This window comes from Pyrgilauda ruficollis, unplaced genomic scaffold (assembly GCF_017590135.1).
Source record: "Pyrgilauda ruficollis isolate IOZ18807 unplaced genomic scaffold, ASM1759013v1 scaffold46, whole genome shotgun sequence".
NCBI classification, from domain to species: domain Eukaryota; kingdom Metazoa; phylum Chordata; class Aves; order Passeriformes; family Passeridae; genus Pyrgilauda; species Pyrgilauda ruficollis.
This window is the reverse complement of record NW_024526155.1, coordinates 4,827,612-4,850,014: the sequence shown is the minus strand read 5'-3', so window position 1 is coordinate 4,850,014 and position 22,403 is coordinate 4,827,612. Positions and strand designations below refer to the sequence as shown.

At 45.8% G+C, this 22,403-nt stretch overlaps 3 protein-coding genes across 4 annotated transcripts; 2 read left to right on the top strand and 1 right to left on the bottom strand.

Moving 5' to 3' along the window:
• Positions 1 to 6: 6 nt before the first annotated feature.
• On the top strand, positions 7 to 2,437 carry SNRPB (small nuclear ribonucleoprotein polypeptides B and B1). Its single transcript, XM_041478618.1, has 7 exons — positions 7 to 46; positions 147 to 298; positions 763 to 874; positions 1,128 to 1,280; positions 1,615 to 1,753; positions 1,907 to 2,032; positions 2,249 to 2,437. Exons 1-7 carry the CDS (start codon positions 44 to 46, stop codon positions 2,284 to 2,286), a joined length of 723 nt encoding a protein of 240 aa, XP_041334552.1. The 5' UTR covers positions 7 to 43; the 3' UTR covers positions 2,287 to 2,437.
• Positions 2,438 to 2,884: 447 nt separating this feature from the next.
• Positions 2,885 to 9,203, bottom strand: DDX27 (DEAD-box helicase 27). Its single transcript, XM_041478731.1, has 21 exons — positions 9,068 to 9,203; positions 8,888 to 9,022; positions 8,726 to 8,785; positions 8,282 to 8,453; positions 7,868 to 7,914; positions 7,624 to 7,710; positions 6,745 to 6,850; positions 6,489 to 6,662; positions 6,037 to 6,187; positions 5,785 to 5,884; positions 5,535 to 5,676; positions 5,307 to 5,460; positions 5,111 to 5,192; positions 4,858 to 5,035; positions 4,604 to 4,710; positions 4,357 to 4,462; positions 4,161 to 4,255; positions 3,934 to 4,060; positions 3,634 to 3,718; positions 3,388 to 3,462; positions 2,885 to 3,101 (listed from the first exon to the last, which is right to left on the bottom strand). Exons 1-21 carry the CDS (start codon positions 9,161 to 9,163, stop codon positions 3,086 to 3,088), a joined length of 2,295 nt encoding a protein of 764 aa, XP_041334665.1. The 5' UTR covers positions 9,164 to 9,203; the 3' UTR covers positions 2,885 to 3,085.
• A 374-nt stretch (positions 9,204 to 9,577) lies between these two features.
• On the top strand, positions 9,578 to 22,373 carry ZNFX1 (zinc finger NFX1-type containing 1). 2 transcript variants are annotated; one of them, XM_041478729.1, is made up of 14 exons: positions 9,578 to 9,707; positions 10,408 to 12,408; positions 13,214 to 13,345; positions 14,081 to 14,226; positions 14,429 to 14,572; positions 15,023 to 15,140; positions 15,383 to 15,621; positions 15,740 to 15,879; positions 16,031 to 16,099; positions 16,193 to 16,347; positions 16,994 to 17,139; positions 17,491 to 17,601; positions 18,288 to 18,383; positions 19,843 to 22,373. In XM_041478729.1, the coding sequence occupies exons 1-14, from the start codon at positions 9,653 to 9,655 to the stop codon at positions 22,267 to 22,269; spliced, it is 5,979 nt and encodes a 1,992-aa protein (XP_041334663.1). In that variant the 5' UTR covers positions 9,578 to 9,652; the 3' UTR covers positions 22,270 to 22,373. The 2 variants fall into 2 exon arrangements, with proteins under 2 accessions (XP_041334663.1, XP_041334664.1); XM_041478730.1 differs by lacking the exon at positions 16,031 to 16,099.
• The last annotated feature ends 30 nt before the right edge of the window (positions 22,374 to 22,403 follow it).

The following is a 22,403-nucleotide window of genomic DNA, read 5'->3' as shown; positions in this document are numbered from 1 at the left end:
AGCGGCGGCGGCGGCGGCGGGGGGAGCACGGAAAGCCGCAACCATGGTGAGCCGGGCGGGCCCGCGGGGCGGGGGCCGCCGGTACAGCGAGCTCCGCTCCGCTCCGCGGCGGGCCGGCCCGCGGGTAACGCGGCGCTCTCTTGCAGACGGTGGGAAAGAGCAGCAAGATGCTGCAGCACATCGACTACCGCATGCGGTGCATCCTGCAGGATGGGCGCGTCTTCATCGGCACGTTCAAGGCCTTCGATAAGCACATGAACCTCATCCTGTGCGACTGCGACGAGTTCCGCAAGATCAAGTGAGCGCTGGGGGTGCCCCCAGCCCGGCTCCCCAGCGCGGGGGCTCGGGCCGAGAGCCGGGACAGCGGTGGGACAGCGTGTGCTGCCGGCTCCTGCAAAAACAGTCACGGCTTTAGTCTCTTGTGTCAAATCCCCAAACTACCAAGGCTTATGGGACCCTTTGTTTCAGTTCTTTCCTAACAACCAGCACATGTGATGCCAGTCATGGGTTTAGTCTCTTGTGTCAAATCCCCAAACTACCAAGGCTTATGGGACCCTTTGTTTCAGTTCTTTCCTCATAACCAGCATAGGTGATGCCATTTGTAGCAGTTTAGATTTCTCTGTGTACTTAGTTTGAGGCATATAAAAATGTGCTCATCTCTGGAGAAGTAGTCTAGTCATATATTCTGTTATAGGCTCAAAGAGCAGCATTCATTCATTCTGTTTTTCCTTCTGTTTTGCAATCTTCTTTTTTTCTCCCCAGACCTAAAAATTCAAAACAGCCAGAGCGGGAAGAGAAACGAGTCCTTGGTCTTGTGTTGCTGCGAGGGGAAAACCTGGTGTCCATGACAGTTGAAGGACCACCTCCAAAAGATGTAAGAATGAGCAGAGAGCTAAAGAAAAAGGAAGGGAAATTGATGGATTTGCTTCAGGGGAATGCTACTATTGTATTGTTGTAGGCTTACAGATCTTACAGATGCTGTTGTGACTAGGTCCAGCAAACTTCACTGCAGGAAGCTCTGATTCCTTTGTGGGCGTGGATGTTTCATTGGACAAAGGAAGGCTGTGGGCATCTGTAGGCTCTGAGGATTTCTGATAAATCTTTATCTCTGGGGGCTGTGTTTTCAGACTGGAATTGCCCGGGTACCCCTCGCTGGAGCTGCTGGAGGACCTGGTGTTGGGAGAGCAGCAGGGAGGGGAGTACCAGCTGGTACTCCCATGCCACAAGCTCCAGCAGGATTAGCTGGCCCTGTCAGAGGAGTGGGAGGACCATCCCAACAGGTGAGATATTATGGCTTTTATTTTTTGATGCAAGAAATTGGTGTAGTGGAAGAACTGTAATCTTAGTTTGTTACCACAAAGTTTGAGCCTGGTGGCTCTTCTTTGGTAGTAGGTCTCCCTAGGTATTGTCCTGTATGACAGAAGAAGAGGGTTGAAAAGTGCAGCTTTTCACACATAATTCAAGTGGCATCCATTGAATCATATTACAGGCTGTAGTGTTATTTAGTAAGTTAAGACTGGTGTAACTTTCTGAAGGGGAATATCAACGTGATTTTTTTAGTAGTTATGATAAAGCAGGTGCTATTTTTTCTGAGTCTATTTGTTTTGTCTACAGGTGATGACACCCCAGGGTCGTGGAACAGTTGCAGCTGCTGCTGCAGCAGCCACTGCCAGCATAGCAGGAGCCCCAACTCAGTACACACCTGGGCGTGGGGGTCCTCCCCCACCCATGAGCAGAGGAGCCCCTCCTCCAGGTAGGAATTACTCTGGAGAGCTCATGTTTTGTTGCAAAATTGATAATAAAACTTTTCTGATGAAAATCTGGTATTGTGGGAAAGATTCTGATACCCACCTAGAGCCTTGAATATTCAGCTGGATTTACATGTTTATTTTTTCTCTGCCTTAAGGAATGATGGGACCTCCTCCAGGCATGAGACCACCCATGGGTCCACCCATGGGAATGCCACCTGGCCGAGGGGCTCCAATGGGAATGCCCCCCCCAGGCATGAGACCACCACCCCCAGGAATGAGAGGTGAGCACAGACTATCCCAGCTGCCACGGGGCTCTGAGAAGCTGTAATAAAATGTTTGAAGGGTGATGCATTCCATTGTCTCCCTAGCTCTGCTGTTTGTCTTACGTGCTTTGGTGCCAAAAAGGGGTCCTATGGCTACTTTGAGCATGTGGGGAAATGTCTTTTTTGTCTAGTGCTGCTGCTTCTTTTCTCTTCAACTCTTTCCTTTATTCCCAGGACCCCCTCCACCTGGCATGCGCCCCCCCAGGCCGTGAGAGTTCTGTAATGTACCTCTGAACTGGGAGAAGACCAAGGAAGGGGATACATTGAGCAGTACCACCTGTCAGACCTCTGCTATGTATATTTTATATCTACTGCTGGTAATGTTTGCCCTTTTTAATAAAGCTGGAAAACCTACTACTAGGAGTCACTGTTGTGCTGGTCTGTTTTTGTCAAGAGTGCAGCCATTACTTTTTACTGCTCCACATTGGTCATCCCAGAAGAGCAAGCTTGAAGAAAAAAAAGCTTACTTTGTATAGACAGGAATTAACAGTTGGTATGTGTTCTTTGCAGGAATTAAATCATAGCCATGAAATTTAACAAGGCCATTGGAAAAAAAAACAGATTAGGAGAGTGGAGATGATAAAAAATTAAAGAAACCATCTTTGTGACACGTAGTTTGAAAAACTTTTTTTCCCTATTATAGAAAAGGGTTCTAAACCACAAGAATATTTTTTCAGCTCCATTAATTGAGATCACTGAAGTGTATGAGCAAAACTTTGTTCAGTTTTTGCCTTAAAGTTATTATGTACATGAACTAGAAAGATGTAACATATTCCACCTCTTTGAGGCATCCATAAAACAGTCAACATCTTACAAGAAAAATAATCCTTTATTTCATGGGTTGCTACAGCTGTCTTCACAGTCTTTAACCAGGTAGGTAATTGACAAACATCCCAGAGCTATTCCACAACTTGAAGAAAAACTTCAATTTTACTGAGGTTGTCTCCTGGCAGTACTACAAAATCGAGGACCTGTACAGTGTGTCTGAAATTACCCATTTGGTAACAGTTCTTACTTTCTCTTATACCTGCAAGAGAAGATAATAGAAATTATATTACTCCATCAGCCCAACTCTTAATGACAGATGAGGAGCAGCACTGAGCATTTTCTAGGCAAAACAGTCTCCCAAGTAGGAGTCCAGGAATGTGTTAAAGGCCCTGTCCTTGATTAGCCTCAGCATCAGACCTGCAAAAAGAGGGTACTGCAGAGCCAACACACCTTTTAGTAAGGGCCTTTAAACAATCACAAGAGGAAGAAGAAGAAAGCAAGGAAAAAGCCCCAAAACTTGAACAAGAAAGTAAAGGGAACTATACCTGGACTTTGATTTGAAGTTCCCTCCTTTCCTGCGCTGGGCGATACCCAAGCGTTTTCGATCTTCAAATGATGGGCTTTTGAGAGAGAGGGGAAGGAGAAGAGGTCAGACGGGTCACAGAATAAAAGAACCTGCCCCAATTTCAGAACCTCTTCCCCAATATCACAGCATCCCTGAGGAAATACAGAGATGCAAACAAATTCTCATTACTGCAGTGTGCACTAATGTAGACCTGCTAAGACCTTACCCGGCACGGTACTGCTTCAGAGCCTTCCTGCTCGTGTTGGTCAGCTCTTCGTCAAACACAGACAACTTTTTCTTCTTTTTGGGACCTAACAAATAATAATCAGAACACTGGTTGTAAACAGAAGGCTACAGCATCATCACAGTACTCTTGAACACAACAATTAGCCTGCGCATGAGGCAAATGACTGCAAACTGGGCCAGCAGAGATCAGTGCCTCTCCCTACACAGACTAGATTAATTTACCTATTTCTAGCAAAATAAGTGACATAAAGTAAGTTAGCTGTAAAATATAAGTCTCTACCTGCTGGTGCTGCTGCTGGCTCCTCCTCTGGCAAGGCTCTGGCTCTCTTTGCTCGGCGATTCCTCTTTGCCAGCCGCTCAGCATACATTTGAGATTTCAAGATCTCAAACTGTGACCTTTCCTCTGGCTGAAAGGTGTTAAAATACAAGATTTGGTGATGTGAAGCTTTGCTAAGGGAAAACTATGATAGTCTGGCCAGGGTCCCACTTGTTGACAAATAAACTCACTGTCATTTGGCCTTTTTTCTGTGTGTCCTGAACAAATTTCTTCCTTTTCTTTTTCCCTCGTAATGCTAGGTCAAATTCCTGCAGGGCTTTAGCCACTGGAAAGAGAAAGAAAAATAGAATAAAGAACCTCTTAAAGCACAGAGCAGAGGCCAGCTGTGGCTATAGAATTTAACATGGCCACAGCGTCATGACTCACATTTCTCTTTCTTCCTCTCCTCACGGGTCTGGAACCAGCTCCGCTCCAAACTCTCACTCCCAGTCTCTTTTTTTCCTGTCTCCAGCTGCTTCTTTGCCTTGTTGATCTGTGTTAATTCAGACAAGATGTGAGCTCATGGTAGCTAAAAATTACTCCTCTCTTCCCCTTCTAAAATAGGCAGGTTAAGTATACTTAGGGTAACCTCATAATAGACTATATCACACCAGATACTAAAAAAATTGCTTACCTGGGCCTCTGACTGCTGCATTTCACGTTCCTCACGCTCCAAGCAGAGAACTGCATAGATATCTTTCTCTAAATTCTCAATCTTCTCCCGAAATTTCAATATGACATCTGTAAACAATACCATATGAACACCAGAGGCAGCTCATGTGAAGTCCATCTTATTTTTCAGCACCTCCTTTAGTGTCCCTCTGTACCACAATATTCCCTGTGTACTCTCTCCAGCTTTTTACCTCAGTAAATAGAAGTACCACATACCTTGGGGGAGGATTCTGGCTTTCACTGGTGCTTTAGCAGTCTTGACAATCTCCTTCAGCATCTTGCGCTCTTCCTCACCCACCAGTGAAACTGAACGACCAGCCTTGCCTGCCCTGGCTGTCCGACCCACACGGTGCACATAGTGTTTGATGGTGTTAGGCATGGTAAAATTGATGACCTGTAACAGAAACAGTGTTAGTTGGGAATCAACATGAAATGCCTCATTAAAAAGCACAGCATTTCAAATACTCACTGTTTTAACACCTTCAATATCGAGTCCACGTGCAGCCACGTCTGTAGCTACCAGGATATCAATCTGCTCATCCTTAAAGCGCCTGAGCAGAGAAATCAAATGCATTAGCAATGAATGTAGCCATCTATTTCCACCCTAAAACTTCCAACTTGGAACTTCTTTTTAGCTTAGGCTTGCTAACTGAGCCTGCTAATACCTGAGTGATTCCAGCCGCTGTGTCTGAGAGAGGTTCCCATGAAGCTCCCCAACCCGCAGGCCCATCAGTCCCAGCAGGATGTGCATGCGGTGAGCTTGCTTCTTGGTCTGGGTGAAAAGCATCACGTGATCCTGGAACGTTCGTGTCAGCAGAGCTGGAAGAAAGTCCTCTCAGAAGCCTGCTCCACAGTCACTCACTGATCCCAGCTTGCCTTGGCTCATCACTAACCTGTTACAATGGCCTCCCGGTCCCCCTCCCGGTTGGGTCTGATCCGGATAAATTCCTGCCGCAGGAAAGGCGCAACATCTGTGTTGCTGTTCACGAAAATTCGGACGGGATTTTTCAGGGAAACAGAAGCCAAATCTTTCACCTACAAAAACAGGTTAAGAAAAAAAAGTCCACGTGATTTCTGGTAAAAGACCTGACAAATTCCCATTCAACTTCCTGCCTGGGTATGTTTCTCAGCAGCTTGTCTTACCTCCTCAGTCATTGTGGCAGAGAAAAGCATTGTCTGACGGTGGTGGGAACACAACCTGATTATTTCTTTCATTTGTTCCTCAAAGTATTCATCCAGCATCCTGCACAGGAGAAAAAAAGCAAGGTAAGGCAGCTTCACTTGGGCCTGGCCAAGAAACATTACACAAGGCAAGACAACAAGGACAGCCTGATACCCTGGAGAAAGGAAAGCAGAAAACTGCCATGTTTTTCATTGCTGTCCTGCTTACCCTACCTGTCTGCTTCATCCAAAATCAGCACCTCAACACTGCTCAGGTGGAAAGAAGGGCAGTTGTGGAGATGATCAATCAGTCGCCCAGGAGTGGCAATAAGAATGTCTGGCCCTGAGCGCAAAGCAGCTTCCTGAGTCTTCACATCCAGGCCACCTGAAAGAGAGGGAATACAGATTGCTGACCCCCTGAGCACACTGCAGCAGAGTACAGCAATGCAAACTGCCTGAGGAATGGGAAGCACCTCAGATAAAACGACATCCAAAACCAGAAATATTTTCTTTCTCAGAAACAGGTAAACAAGTACAGCACAACCTTGGAAAGCAAGATTTTAAACCACATTGCATCTACTAGAAGCATAAAACCATACAGCCTCCAGTTTTACACACAGAATTCCCAGTTCTGTATAGCGGTTTACAATGAGCTGTACAGTTCACATAAATGACTGAACACTCACCTACTGCCAGGCAAGTTGTGACACTGCTGAACTGTGCCAGCTGTTTAGTAACAGAGTGCACCTGAATCCCCAGTTCTCGTGTTGGCACCAGAACCAGCACACGTGTTATTGGAGCCTGACGAGGTTTGTAAATCAGGCGCTCAAGGACAGGCAAGATGAAGGCAGCTGTTTTACCTGAAAAACAAAACATTAAGAAGGGTTACCCATTATTGTGAATAGCTGATTCTCTGTTTCTAGTGTCCTGGTGAACCCCTACCTGTCCCAGTGGCAGCACAAGCACAAATGTCCTTTCCCAGAAGACCCACTGGGATACAAGCCTTCTGAATCGGGGTTGGTTGCTTGAAGCCAAGAGCTGTGATCGCCTAGAAAGGAGGGAGAGCAATTAAACTCTGTCTGTGGTGTGGCCACACCTGGAGTGCTGTGCCCAGAGCTGGGCTCATCACTACAAGACACACAGACATACTGCAGAGAGACAAGCAATGGGCTACCAAGATTATTAAGGGCTTGGGAGCACGTCACATCTGAGGAAAGACTGACAGAGCTGGCACTACTGAGCCTGGAGAAGGCTCAGGGGGAAATCTGTCAATGTCAATAAATACCTGATGAGAGGGTGGAAAGTCGATGGAGGCAGGTTCTTTTCAGTGGTGCCCAGAGACAGACACAATGGGCACAAACTGAAACATGCTGGTGTATGTGTTTATGTATGTTTATGTATTTTAGTTCCCTCTAAACACCAAGAACCACTTTTTCACCTCAAGGGTGACCAAGCACAAGGGGCCCACAGAGGCTGCAGTCTCCAGCCCTGGAGGTATTCAATGGCATCTGGGCACATTCCTAGTCAGGAACTCTAGGTGGCCTTTCTTGAGCAGGGGTTGGACAAGATGACCTTCAACCATGCTGTGACAAGTCTTGCTCAAGATGGTGTTAACACATTCCATCTTTGACTGACACAATCAAAGAACAGTTTCCATTAATCTGTAATAACAGCTTCTAAAGGACTGTCACACTAGCTCCCAAATGATTTCCTTGTCAGAGAGGTTGTAAAGCAATGAGAAATTTGACAGTTCTAACTGGTGGCAGGGAGGCTGTACAACATTCTTCAGAGTAACATGTAATAAATCAGCTAGGCAAATACCTTCAGCAAAGGTCGTGAAAGATTCATGTCCTGGAATGACAAGTTATCATCGTATTGAGAGGCATCTTCAAAAAAGCTCTCTGCTTCCTAGAAACAGGAAAAACAACAAAACTGAAACAACACATGCAGCAACACAACATGTTATCGAAGGGCTCTGGGCTGGTTTCTGAGCTATAATTTGTTAACCAAAGCAAATTTCTCAGTAAGAAATACTGGAGAAATTTAACTAATTTTTAACACTTACCACTTCTCCCTTTTTTGATCTCTTCTTTTCCTTCACTTTGACCTTATCTGCAGAGAGAGAGAAATGTGACAGGAATTAGGAAGTACAGCTAAACCCATAACAAGATGAACTATCTTCACCTTGTAACCTCATACTTTTTGCTCTTGATTCAGATGTTCAGGGAGAAACCTCAGAAACCACTAGAGGCATGTAATGGAGTAAAATTGCTGAGTAAATATCCTTGTTCAGGGATGAGTTCAACTATGGCTACCATTCCAAATAAACTTGATTAAAATCAGAAAGAATGTTGCAGAAGGCAAACAAAATATAAAACGTGTTCCTTGCCCACTCCCAGCAAGGCTTCACTTCAGAATTTTCTCCAGTGAGCCAACTCTGTGTCAGATTCTTGGCCATCTCAGTGTGTACTGCTGATACCTGCTTTTGTGAAGATACTTTCATCATCCATTGAATACTCAGACTCCACATCTTCCTCATCCCTACTGCAATCCTCATGCTCCTTTTTGGTTTGATCATCTTCAGCCTCTGTTGAAGCCTCCTCATCTGCAGCCTCCTCAACTTTCACTTTGGCTTGTTTAGCTTCCCTTTCCTAAAAAAAAAAAAAAATTATGAAAATATTTTAAAAAGAAAGGATGAAAAAGAAACTTCAATCCTTTGTATGTGTTTGTTATTATGAGCCCATTCACAAATCCACGGTTTTGCATAACTTTAGTCACTAATAATTCTGCAACCTCATCCATTCAGCAACACATCACATGTGGCAACAAACCGAGCCGAAGAGATGAGCTGCAGCCAGAGCACTGTGGCTGAGGGAATGGCCAAACACATACCAGTCTTTTCAGCAATAAGAAAGTCCCTGACCTGGAGCTTCCTTTTCTGTCTCACTTTCTCAATCTTCTCATCCAGCGTCGTAGCTGCTTTCTAGGCAGAAAACCACAACAGGAGAGCTGTAAGAGGAGCCCAGGAGAGCAGCGGGCGCTGTGGCCTCTGGCACCGCAGCTCCGTCCCGGCCTCAGGCCTCACCTTGCCGCGGAGCTGCCGCAGCGCCGCCGTCCAGGCATCCTCCCCGCCGGCCTCCGCCTCCCCGAACACGAAGTCGGCGCTGAAGTCCCCGCGGGAGGGTCCCCGCCGCCTGGGGCCCGGTGCCCGGGGCAGCTCCTGCGGAAACAGCCGTGAGCAAGGACCGCGGCCCGCCCGCCCCACCTCCTCATCCTCGGAGCCTCCAGATTCGGAGTCCACGGGCACCACGTCCCCCTCGGCGATGGTGCCCACCAGGCCCAGGCTCTCCAGCGTGGCCATGGCTGCGAGCCGGAACCCCGCGGGCCACGCGTGCGCTGGGCCGGGCCGGGGGCCGGGCCCGGGCGGGTGGGCAGAGCCGCGGCTGCCTCCGCCCCGCAATGCTGGGAAAGGAAACCGAAAGCAGGTGTGCCGGGTGTCGGTGCGGTGTGTTTTCCATCCTTTGCGCTTCTCCTCTGCTTCTCTTCGCTTCCCCTTGCCGCGGGACCCGGAGAGAGAAGGAGAAGCTCCGTTTCGGGGGCGCTGTCCGCCGCTGGCGAGGAGCGAGGGCTCTGCCCGCCGGGCGGGACTTGCGGGGAACTGGAAAGTGAAACTTTGGGAGGAATTGGAAGGGGAAGCACTGGTGGGTGTCGGGACAGACGCGGCGGCTCCCGGGCTGTGCGGGCAGCGCAGCGCAGCATCGCCCGTGTTCGGCCGCAGGAGCGCCACGGTCCCCAGCGCTGCCTCGCCCCGGAGAGCTGGAACAGACCCCGAGCAGTCCCCGGCCGGGCGATGGAGGGTCCTGGGCGGGAGCCCAACGCCAGACAATCCCGAGGTGGAGCGAGAGGTGAGGGTCCCCCGGGAATGCAGGGCAAGGGGGCTGGGTGTGGTACTGGTACAGGGGGGTCCGCTACTTCCCTACCTGTGTACAAAGAAATTTTCTCTCAAGGCTGAGTTTCAACTCTTCCTTATTTGCCCTTGGAGTCTGTTTGGGGCCATGATGCGGCCATGTTGCAGCAGCCTCTTGCTATTTGCTCCTGCTAGCAATCAGTTTTTCCCTAAGCGTCCTGTGGGGAGTCTGACAAAGGCCCTGAGGGCTGTGCTTCCTGCCACTCCGAGAGGCTGGACTTCACCAGACACTCCATGTTTTGTGCGTGCTATGTACCGTTCAAGTCAGCTGTGGCGTCCTCTGGCATTATTTCACTGACGATTAACTCCCGAGGAAATGCTGTCCTGTGCAGAAAACTTAATCTTTCACCTTCTTACTCTGCCTTCAGGTCTGTGGAAAGAGGTTTTGGGGTTTTTTTAGTGTCTTTGTAGCTCAAATGAACTCTAAGCATGGCACTCTCTTTAGCAGTTGGATAGAAGGGTACAAATGAGACACCAATTTGAAAATCTGTGTGCAAATGTAATAATTTTTTAACTTGATGTCAAACGTTCAAAATATGCTGACTATCAGGTCAATATGCTCTTTCGTCTTGGTTGGGAGGCATCTTAATTTGGTTGATTTATAATTAAGGAGTGCCTTTTTTTCTGCTTTTTTAAAGGGCATGTGCTTCGTTTGGACACTGGCTTTATAGGAAGAGGCAGAAACAGAACAAATAATGTACCAGGCCAGGCACCTAAATTAGGGGAAAACCTCCAAGACAGTAATGATACCCTTTTACATGGACAAAGAAAAGAGGGGTTTAGTGGTTGGATTTCAAAGGTTCCTCAATCTGGTAAGAATGAACCAAGAATCCAAGGTGAACAGGCCAACAGTGAAGCCACAGGATTCTGGACAAAACAGAATGAGGGAAGGAGAATGAGGGATCAAGGTGGACAAACACATGAGAGGGGCAGAAGACCCTGGAATGAGCATGAAAATGCATTTAGAGGAAGAAGCTGTCAGCTTGGACAAGCCCGTGAGAGGACCAGAGGACCCTGGAATGAGCAAGAAAGTAGAGGCAGGGGGAGGAGGTATCAAGGTGGACAGGCTCAGGGAGGAACTAGAGGGAGAGGGCTGAGGAGTGGGTGGGAAAACGAAGGTAACACATGGAGGATGCAACCTCGGGAGAATCCTCATTTCCACCAGAATGCTACCCGAGGTGGTGGCCACCACAGTGAGCAGCCTCGGCAAGCCAGAAGGATTGGCTATAAATTCCTTGAAAGTCTCCTCAAGAAAGACCCCTCAGAAGTTGTCATCACTCTTGCTTCCAGTTCAGGGTTGAAGGAACTTCTTTCCCAAACAACCATGAACCGCAATTTTGTTCAACTCATTTGCCAGGTGCTTCAGAAAGTGTGCAGTTCCCAAATGGATAGACAGGGTGTCCAGCACATTCTTGGAGTTGTGAAGGAGTCCAACTTTCTCAAGGTCTGTCTGCCACAGTATGTGTCTGACATGGTAACAGAAGTAGTTCCTGCTGTACGCCATGAGTACCCTGAGCATATCAACAACATCATTTTACTTCTTCAGCACCTGATAAGTACTTTTCCAGCCAGCTCTGTGCAGAAAGTCTCCATTCTCTTGACAGTCTTGCCAGCATCCATAGATGCCCTGAGAACTTTTGGTGTGGACATCACAGAAGAGATAGAGAAGAATCTCAGTCAAGTCCAGATGCTCATGCAGCATCTGCAGGAGAAGAGACGTGAAGGCACACTGAGAGCTGATAAGTGTACATTTATGCAGCCTCAAGATGGGGAGGCAGAAAGCTATCGTTTCATGAGCATTTATCCAACATATGATGAGATACATGGTAATGAGAAACCTTTTCTACGTCCCAATTTTGTTTTTGGAAAATATGAAAGCACCAGTATTTATCTTGACACCCACTTCCGACTTTTGAGAGAAGACTTTGTAAGGCCTTTAAGGGAAGGTATTGTAGAGGTTTTGCAGAACCTCCAGGACAGAAATTTGAGAAAGAAAAAATTTGATGATATCAGGATCTACTTTGATGCACGGATTATTGCCCCATCTTGTACCCCAACTGGCATTGCTTACAAGGTCCAGTTTGACGCAAAACCACTGAGGTTTGTACATTGGCAGAATTCTAAACGATTGCTGTATGGATCCCTAGTCTGCATGTCCAAAGATCACTTTGAAACATTCCTTTTTGCCACTGTTTCTAATCGTAATGCTGCAGAACTTGTCAATGGGATTGTGGAGCTGTGTTTTGATGCAGAGAGCCAACCACTGCTGGGAGAGTTTGAACCCTCAGACTCTTTCCTCATGGTAGAGACAACTGCCTATTTTGAGGCCTATCGGCATGTGTTAGAAGGGTTGCAGAAAATGCGGGAAGAAGATATCCCATTCCAGAAGTACATTGTGGAATGTAATGCACAGGTGAAGGAGCCAGCATACCTGACACGGGATACTGTCTACAACCTTGCACCTTTGGTGAAGACTTCACGTAAAGAGAAGTGCCCTGATAGCTTGAAAAGTGTCAACATTCTAGATCCCAGCCAATGGCTTTCAATGGAAGCTTTGCAATTGGATGAATCTCAGATGCAGGCATTGAATCTTGCACTCACCAAGGAGCTGGCTATCATCCAAGGACCTCCTGGCACTGGTGAGACATATTTGCTTAAAGGCTCTGTAATTTAAGAAGTTCTCCTTGATTTCCCCATCTAGGGAGATTAACTTCAGAGAAATCCAGCTGTACTGTCTCCAAAGCTTTAGTCCTGTGCATAATTGAGTCACCCAGTTAGTGTGAGTGCTTGAGTCACCCAGTTAGTGTGAGCTGTGGAGACAGTTAAATATCCTCAAATAGCCATATCTGATCTTTGCCCACCTAGATGCAAGTAGACACCAACTGCACTGTTGGCTGTGCTTGTATATTGGGGTGAAGAAGTTTACAATGGCCTTTGAGAACTTGGTCCTTCTTGCTGTGCAGCACTCTTCTACTTGTCTTCACGGCATGTTAGGGCTTTGGGAACATTCAGCCATGAACCATTGTATGAATAAAGTATTACAAGATGGACTGTAATTGTTTTAAATGGCACCTGAATTTAACAAGCACCAGTGCTTGTATTCCAGTAGTATGTGGATGTTTCATGTGCAGCCAAATGTCATCTATGATGCCAGTATCAGAGTGGGCTGGGGGATGCCATGGGAGAGAGAACCCTGTGTCCAGGTCGGGTATATTATCCAAAAAATAACATTCTTGCAGACTGTGGCCTTGCTCAGCTACAGGCCGGAATGTCAGCTACTTTGTCTACATTTTGTAAGCTAATTACCCCTGGGGTCAGTTCTCTTGGTACAGACCGGATTGGCAGCCTAGGAAGAAATCTTGTATCTGTTTTTGATGATTTCTATGTTTCAGGGCACTCATACAGGGTGGATTACCCTTTTCTGATTCTGAGCTTGTCTTGCAGGGAAGACTTACGTGGGTTTGAAGATTGTTCAGGCTCTCTTGGCTAATGATCATGTGTGGCAAAGCACTTACCAGAAGCGTCCCATCCTCATAGTCTGCTACACCAACCATGCCCTGGATCAGTTCTTAGAAGGTAAGAGTACCTGCAGGCAGGATGGTGGTAGAATCATAGAATCATAGGATGGTTTGGGTTGGAAAGACCTTAAAGATCATCTAGTTCCAACCCATCTGCCATGGACAGGGATACCTTCCACTAGACCAGGTTGCTCCAAGCTCTGTCCAGCTTGGCCTTGAACAGTTCAAGCGGTAGTTTGTTGTGATAAGGCACGAAATGATGACACAGACACTGCTGCTCTCGAGTGGAACAAAAAAGAAGAACTTTTATTTTCTGACTCCAACATTTATAGTTTTCCAAAGGTGACAGTGGATTGGAGGGTGACAGTGCCACCTCTCCAATGCCACTGGACAGACCAAGGGTCCATCAATTCTCTCCACTTCCATGAAAGAATGCAAAACATAGGTTATTTACAGAACTGTGTGTGAGAAAGTTTGTTGAAAGAATGTAAACATCAGAAGGCTTAACAAAGTCTTACAAAATCAGGGCGACAGGTAGTGCATCCACAAATTCTCCAGTCAACCTGTTGTTAGAACCTGTAATTAGAAACTATACAATAATTCTTACTCTGCTCATTGTATGGCATGATAACCTGCATTTTGGTTTGACTCTTTTTAGTGACTCTAGCCCCATTTACATAGATTAAAAAAACTTCACTCAGAGCAAACCACTGTAGGATTTGCAGTCAAATTTGTCTTACTGCTGAAAACTGAGCTTGGCCCTTTAGTTCTAATATTTCTTTTTTATTCACAGGAATATTATCATTTGCATTAGATGGGATAGTGCGTATTGGGGGCAGGAGTAGCAGTGCAGCCCTGCACAGATTCACCTTGAAGGAGCTGAGGAAGCATACCAACAGATTTAACTTCCCAGACGACCACTTCAGAGACTATGATTATGTATGTACAGACCTCCTGGGAGATGCTGGGACCGGGTTGCCTGTGCATTGGAGGAGATATTAAACCTCCCCCACACCTGGCCTTTCACCTTGTTTTACGCTGAATTTGGCCTCTTTATTCTTCTGTCAGTTTTTTGTCGTGCTGTTAGTGAACTTTGTTCCTCTGAGTGTGACACTGCCTCTCTTGTCTTTGTTATGAGTAGATAATTCATGAGATGAAAACGGCTGAGGAGGGTCTCCTTGAAGGAGCGAAGCGGTTGGAGTGCACGGCCTACGGAGTTCTGCATGAGCGCTACTTGAAACCACACATGGCACCCCAGCACTGGGACAGCCTGAGAAGGGCTGTGGTAAGAGAGGTCCCTTTCTTCTGAGTCAAGTAGTGCCAGTGCATGCTCACCATCCTTTCTGCTAGTGGGCCTGAGGTTCCCCCACCATGCATTGTTTTAGCATCATTTGGTTACTGGGAAAGTTAAGGGAATGAACAGCAAGGTATGCCAAAGGACAGTAGACTAGACAGGCAGGGCAAGTAGGGGCTTTGAATTTTGCTCCTTTAAACTGCAGAGATTCTAAGTGATCTTTAGCAGCATTAAAATGCAAGCATCCAAAGGAAAGCCTCTTAAACTGAAGGGAGGAGGGGTACCCTTTCTGAAGATCTGGGGCTGCTTGGACTTTCTAGTTCTGGAGGGTGTCTTGGGGGGACTTGTCCTAGTTGCCATTGCTGTAAAGGTGCTGCTTTGGCATCATCCTAAGACTCTGAAGTGCAATAGGCCTGGCTCATTTGACTTTCCCTATATTAGGCAGACACTGAGTTTTACTACTTTGGTTCACGACGCTCACTGATTGTGGAGTGGCTGGGACTTGATGTATCTGCCTTCACCCAGGATGCGGCAGAGAATACATGGGCTGAAAATCCAGGTAAAACAAACAAAACAAAACAAAAAAAAAACAAACACCAGAAAGACACCCACCCCACACACATTTTCTACAAGTGTGTTTACCTAAGCAGTGTATGAGTGCCAGAAAAGAGACAATGCTACTTAATAGGCACTGAATGATGTGTGATACTGTGAGGGAGTGGAGAGAAGATTAACCCTAATTTCAATGCTGCACTGAAAGAGTGGCTGTGGCTTACTTCATGTGACTGGTGACTCTCACAGGTGGTCAGCAGGAAGGAGAGGAGGACAATGAAGATGAAGCAGAAGAGGAGCTTTTGGAGATCCCAGAGATGGCTGACCTGATTGAAGCTGAGAGAGTGATTGAGGATGAAAGAATAGCAAACTATTGGAGGAGGGAGAAGGAAGACAGTGTTCATGATCTAGCCCCTGCCATGTTGGCTATGAAGCTGGATCAAGAAGAAGGAACAGCTCAACCATGGCAGGAGAACATGCAGTGGGAGGTAACTGCATGCATTAGCATGACTGTGTAAAGAATAACATGGGGTGCTAACGCAAAAGAATCTTTGTGCTGTAACTGCTTATTGGGGCACTCTTTTTTTTTTTTTTTTTTTTTTTTAGATAACTCGTGGCCAGAGGAGAAAAATTATGCAGAAGATGAAGGTTGAGCTCCGTAAAGTGAACACAATGACAGAGTTAGAGGCCAATGCTGTTCAGGATGTGTGGCAACTTGACCTGAACTCCCGCTGGAGGCTTTACAGGTGACAAAGCTATTTTGCAGGGCTTGTCAGGCAGGTGTTTCCTAGGATCATTCCAGTGTGCAAAGTGTCAAGCCATGATGTTTCTGTTTGTACTTGTTCAGTTCCTTGTTTGAACATGTTTGTTCTTACCTTCCTTGTTCTGCATGGGAAGCAATGTCATGCCCTGCATTTGTACATGTTCAGGACTAAGTCCAGATGATAATAACCTGTTTTCCAGAAGGTATGGCAGAAGTTTTTAGCTGAATCCACTCAGAACCTGTGGATCACCATCTTGTTTTCCTTGCAGTGTGTGATAACGGCACTTTCTTCCCAGGCTTTGGCTGCAGACTTACCAGGGTTTTATTCGAGAGGACATTCGGGATCATGAAGAGCAGTATCAGGAAGCAGCCAGAAAACTGAAAGAACTGAAGCTGGAGCAAGATCTCTGCATTCTCAGTAGTGCCAGAATTGTGGGGATGACAACTACAGGTGCAGAGCAGTTGGGAAGCAAACCAGTATTGTATTGCTTCCAATCATGTTTAAAGAACCTTTTGCTGAAAGATTAGTATCATGTGTTGCTTCACAGCCTAAGTCAGGCTCTGCATTAGTCTGGAGCCTTTTTAATCTGTGACTCCCTCTGCAAAGTTGTTAATTAGTGGCATGAGCAGCTTCTGTGTTGTTTTGCACTCTCCCTCTCTCAAGCAGCATTCTTCTAATGGAACTGCACCACTTGTGTCTTAGTAAGGCACAGGTAATACCTGTATTGTTATTCCCACAGCACCTTCTGGAGATGGTAGTGTCAAGGTCATTGTAGTATGTCCCTTTGGAGAGACAATTTAGGCTTATTTAAGCATGTAGAACAATATATTGAGTGTTTCTTCTGTCTGAAGAGAGCATTGAAAAAAGGACCAAAGCAGGCATAGGACTAATCCCCACCTGCCTTCCTTAACTCTTCATATAGAAGCCATCCCTGGTATGGTGCTGTTTTAAAATTCAAAAAGCCAAGTGTTCAAATGGGGAATCTTGAGAAGGACCCCAGTTTTTCTGAGACAGAGCCTACTCCCCTCTGTGAAAAGTCTTGCCTTACTGCTTGAATGCAGTTATATCCTAAGGTTCATCTTCTGTCCTTGCTCAGGTGCTGCAAAATACCGACGGATCTTGCAGTACATAGAACCGCGAATTGTTATTGTAGAAGAGGCAGCAGAGGTGCTTGAGGCTCACACCATTACTACTCTGAGTAGTGAATGCCAGCACCTCATCCTCATTGGAGATCACCAGCAGGTAACTTTCATGACTAACATCTCTATCTGCTGGGTTAATGAACAAGAACTGTCTAACCAAAAGCTGTGTGGGAGAATTGCCGAGGTTTGTTGCTCCCCAGCTTCCATAGATATCACAGGTCCTGTCTCCTGTAGTTTTAGAGCTCCTGTGGGACTGGTGTTTTAGTTGAACTGATACAATTTTACATGTGCTTTGACTGTGACTGTATCTAGCTTTGATGTTTAGCACTTCTGCACTAATCCAATCTCTGGACTTTCAGTGGGTGATCAGTCACAGAAAATGAGACTGAAAAATCCTACTTACTCATAGGAAAAGTGCCAAAACATGGACCTCCTATCCCTTCTCTTTCAGTTGCAGCCTAGTGCAAATGTTTATGACCTGGCCAAGAACTTTAACCTTGAAGTCTCTCTCTTTGAACGTCTGATCAAAGTGGATTTCCCCTTTGTCTGTCTGAAGTACCAAGTAAGAAAGAGCGATAAAAATGGCATTTGTATTTAGGTTGTTTTAAGTTTGTAATACACTTAAGTTTATATTTCTACTGTTAGAGCAGCCTAAAAGAAAAGAATGTACTGTCTAACTTCTGAAAAAAGTGGTAGGAGCTGTCAAACTGATACAGAGTTCCAGCATATTATCAGTTATTTAGTGATATTGTCCACAGCACTGTGGTTCTCATGTTTTTGTGTGAAAACAATGGTTTATTTTGGCAACTGAAACTTCCACAACTTTGCAGCGTGAAACAGCACAATTCTTCTCAGGATGCTTCCTGTTAAATTGCTATAATAGTTTATCTTGGTGCCTAGGGAAGTTAATTCTACCACCAGCAGTCCTGTGTTAAAAGTACCTGAAAGAGCTCATTTAGTAGTTAGGGTGAGGTGCTGGCTTTTGTTATCTATAAGTGTGCTTAGATTTGCACTGAAACCAGCACTATTGTGCAACAGCCTTATCAAGAGATTTTCTTGAAGATGCTCTGCTGCTATCACTCCTGCAGTTGGTAGTGGTGTCAGCAATGGGGTGAGGGAGAGAAGGGATTCTTGAAAAGTCATCCTTGTCCTGTATTCAGCCACTGTCTGTACAGTGGAGCAAAAGAATATTGACAGGGAAATATGATGCTCCTTTCTCAAGACTGATAAAACTGTTTTGTGTTTCAGCACCGCATGCGCCCTGAAATTGCCCAGCTTATCAGTCCTCATATATACCAGAAGCTGGAGAACCATCCCTCTGTCCTGGAATATGAGAATATAAAAGTGAGTTTTCAGCAATCCAAGTGATTGCTTTTGTCCCCTGTTACTGGCTAAATGAGTTTCTGTAAACTACAGTGTTCAAGGATTTCAAATTCTTAGGTCAAATTCACTTACTGAAATTTATACCTGAATTGAGGAATTGTGCAATATAGAATTATGTAAGTAATTTGTAGTTCTTCTGGCTTTAGTGATGGTGGACAGTGGAAATAGATCCAATACCAATGACTTTAAAAGAACAGTAAAAAATGGAAGGGGGAACAAACAAATTGTAGGAGTTTGAAAGCTAGGAAGAAATCTTAATTTAAAGACTTAAAGCATAATATTGAAACTTCAACATAAAATAGGTGACAGAATTACTGGAACTCTTTTTCCTTGGTCTCTCCATTTGGGCATTTTACCAATAAACAACATCTGCAAAGAAGATCTGTGCAGCTTACAAGTATAAAGTCATCATTTATCATCTAGCATGCACAATAAACAGCCAGAATTTAGTAAGTTATTAGAATGCTTGCCTTGAGTATCAGTCAGAAGTGTCAGTCTTTGCTTCTTCCTTAGTGGTACTGAGTTTCCATCTTAACACTCACTCCCTACCTTCTGATTTGTATTTCCTCAATGAAATGAGGAAATACATATGAGGAAGCCCTAAGCAGGGCTTCATGTATCTCTGTGTTGGTGCTTTTCTTGCATCTTTGAACTATTAACAGTCATCTCTCTGTATTCTTACCTTGGAAAACCAGAGATCTGTGTTTGATTTACAAAAGCTGTTCTTTCCTGTTAAAATCAGTCTCTGGGTTTTGGCAGGGAGAACAACAATTTCTTACGGGTAGAATAATTCCAGTTAATAGGTAAAAATTTAAAAGCCCCTGCTAACTCAAGGCTAATAGAGTTTTTGAACAGGTGAGCAGTCAACTCCATACACCATGAGCTGGTAAAATGACTACTGGAGTCCTAGCATTCTTTTTCTGTTGAAGAAGAAATCTTCCTTGCTACTTTGTTTTTATTGCAGCAAAAAAGGAAGCAAAAAAGGTGTTTTAGGCAAGTGCTCAGCTCTGTGCACTGGTAACTTAGTATCTTTCTCCCACAGGGCCAAAACAAGACATTGTTCACACAATGAGCATGGTTTGAGAAGTTACAAACACTTCATGTTTTCTTGGGTATAACCTGGAAACGTACTGCAAAAACATCTCTGGAAAGATAGGAAATAAAATCAGAAACTGATTTCATATTATGATACTGAAATATTGCCAGTAAGCTGAAATGGGAATTTGATTAATAACCTATGGAAATCTAAGAGGAAATCACCTAAGTGATTTCCTAAGCGTGTATACTACAGTATACAGTAACTGCATACTGCAATCAACTCACTAAAAGTCCTCCTGTCAGTGGATAATGAGGAACATGGAAACACTCTGTGCTGACAGAAACTAGAATTCTCTCTCTGACATCCTTCCTCTTGTTTCAGGGTGTCTCAACTAATATCTTCTTTGTGGAACATGAGGTTCCTGAACAAGAGATCCAGGAAGGGAAAAGCCACCAGAACCCACACGAGGCCCGCTTTGTAGTGGAACTGTGCAAATATTTCTTGTGTCAGGGCTATGAACCTTCTCAGATCACCATTCTCACTGCTTACACTGGACAGCTCTTCTGTCTGCGTAAGCTCATGCCAGCAAAAACCTTTGAAGGTGTGAAGGTTCATGTGGTAGATAAGTACCAGGGAGAGGAGAATGATATTATTCTGCTGTCATTGGTGCGGAGCAACAAGGAGGGGAGACCTGGATTCTTGCAGATCCCTAATCGGTTATGTGTGGCATTATCCAGAGCTAAGAAAGGCCTCTATTGTATTGGAAACATGAGAATGCTTGGCAAGGTTCCTCTCTGGAACAAGATCATTGAAACCCTTGGGAAGAACGGTCGCATTGGCCAGTCATTGGAGCTTTGCTGTCAAAACCACCCTGGAACCAAGACAAAGGTATCTACAGGTGAAGACTTCAACAGCGTCCCGGAGGGAGGCTGTACTCGTCCCTGTGAGTTTAGGTTGAATTGTGGACATGCTTGCGCAAGGGCATGTCACCCGTATGACCCAGAGCACAAAAAGTACCAGTGCCTGAAGCCTTGTCAAAAGGTACTTTGTGCAGATGGACACCACTGCCCAAAGTCATGTTATAAGCCCTGTGGAAAATGTTTGGTGAAGGTAGAGAAAACTATTTCTAAGTGTGGCCACATACAGATGGTGCCATGCCATATTCCAGAGTGGCAATTTGAGTGCCTAGAGCCTTGCCAGAAGAAGTTAAACTGTGGACACACATGCAAACGTTCCTGTGGGCAGCCATGCACAATGAAGTGTCCTGAATGGGTTACAGCCACACTGAAATGTGGCCATGAGCAGAAAGTTTTGTGCTGGATGACTGAGATGGGACATGAGGAGGCTGTGAAATGTGAGACAAAGTGTTCTGTCACACTGGCATGTGGTCATGTATGTTCAGGTTCCTGTGATACTTGCTTTGGAGGAAGATTTCATAAGGCATGTGACAGCCCATGCAAGCGTGTCTTGATCTGTTCCCACAAGTGTCAAGAGCCTTGTACTACAGAATGTCCTCCTTGTCAGAAGGAATGTCAGAACTATTGTATTCACAGTAAGTGCAAAAAGAAATGTTGGGAAAGCTGTGTTCCTTGTGCAGAGCCATGTGAGTGGCAGTGCCAGCACTACCAATGTACCAACCTTTGCTCTGAGCCGTGCAACAGGCCTCGCTGCAATGTTCCCTGTGCTAAGATGCTACCCTGTGGTCATCCCTGTGTTGGATTGTGTGGAGAGCCCTGCCCAAAGAAGTGCCTTGTTTGTGACCACGAGGAGCTCACTCAGATCTTTTTTGGCTTTGAGGATGACCCAGATGCTCGATTTGTAGAGCTTGAAGACTGTGGCCATGTCTTTGAGTCACAAGGCCTCGACCACTATATGGATGAAGATGATGATGTCGTCAAGCTGAAGGTATGCCCTATGTGTCAGACACCCATCAGAAAGAATCTGAGATATGGCAGCAGTGTGAAAAGGCAGGTGGAGGAGATAGAACGAGTGAAACAGAAAATCCAAGGCCCGGCAGAGGAAATTGAGTCTAACAGACAGAGACTGCAGGCTGCACTGAAGCAGAATATTTATCTGAGGTGTAATCTATCCTCTAAGTATGCCATGCTTAAAGAGAAACTAAAAGCTTCTCCTCTCTCCACAAAGAGTATTGGACTAATTGAGAACCTGCTTAATTTCTATAAACGTGTAGCAGACCTAACTAGTTCTCTGAACAAAATTGCTGAGAATGAAAAGAAGGGTCTGGTAAAGAGGCTGGATGAAGTGCAGAAGTGGTTGGACAAGCAACGTATCAGTTTTACAGGACAGGAGCTCGCTGACCTGCAGTCTGAGATCCAGAGACTGACTTACTTGCTGAGCCTCTTGGTAAGGTGCAAAGCAAGTAGGATGATATCCACAGACATCGCAGCAGAGATTAACAGTGCACGTGAGATCCTGGAAGGGACGAAGAAATTCACAGAGGAGGATGAGGCTGCAGTGAAGGCTCACCTGAAGAAGATCAATGTTAGCTTACCCATGTCAGGGCTGGGGATTTCTGAAGCTGAGCGGGTGCAGATTGTCACTGCTATTGGCTGTCCCCGTGGCCACTGGTTCAAGTGCAAAAATGGGCATATCTATGTAATTGGAGAGTGTGGGGGGGCAATGCAGAAGAGTACGTGCCCTGAGTGCCATGAGGTCATCGGTGGCACCAACCACACTCTGGACAGCAGCAACAGCCTGGCCCCGGAGATGGACGGGGCAACCCATGCGGCCTGGTCCGATGTGGCCAACAACATGCTCAACTTCGAGGACCTCCGCCGGCTGATGTAGAAGGGCGTGAGCCTCGCTCCTTACTACAGACACGCTCGCAGGGGCACAGCCCCGCTGCTTTCCCCGTTTGCTTGCTCACTAATAAATTAGTGTGTCGCTCCCAACCGGGCTCGGCTGTCTGTGTGGGGCGGGGC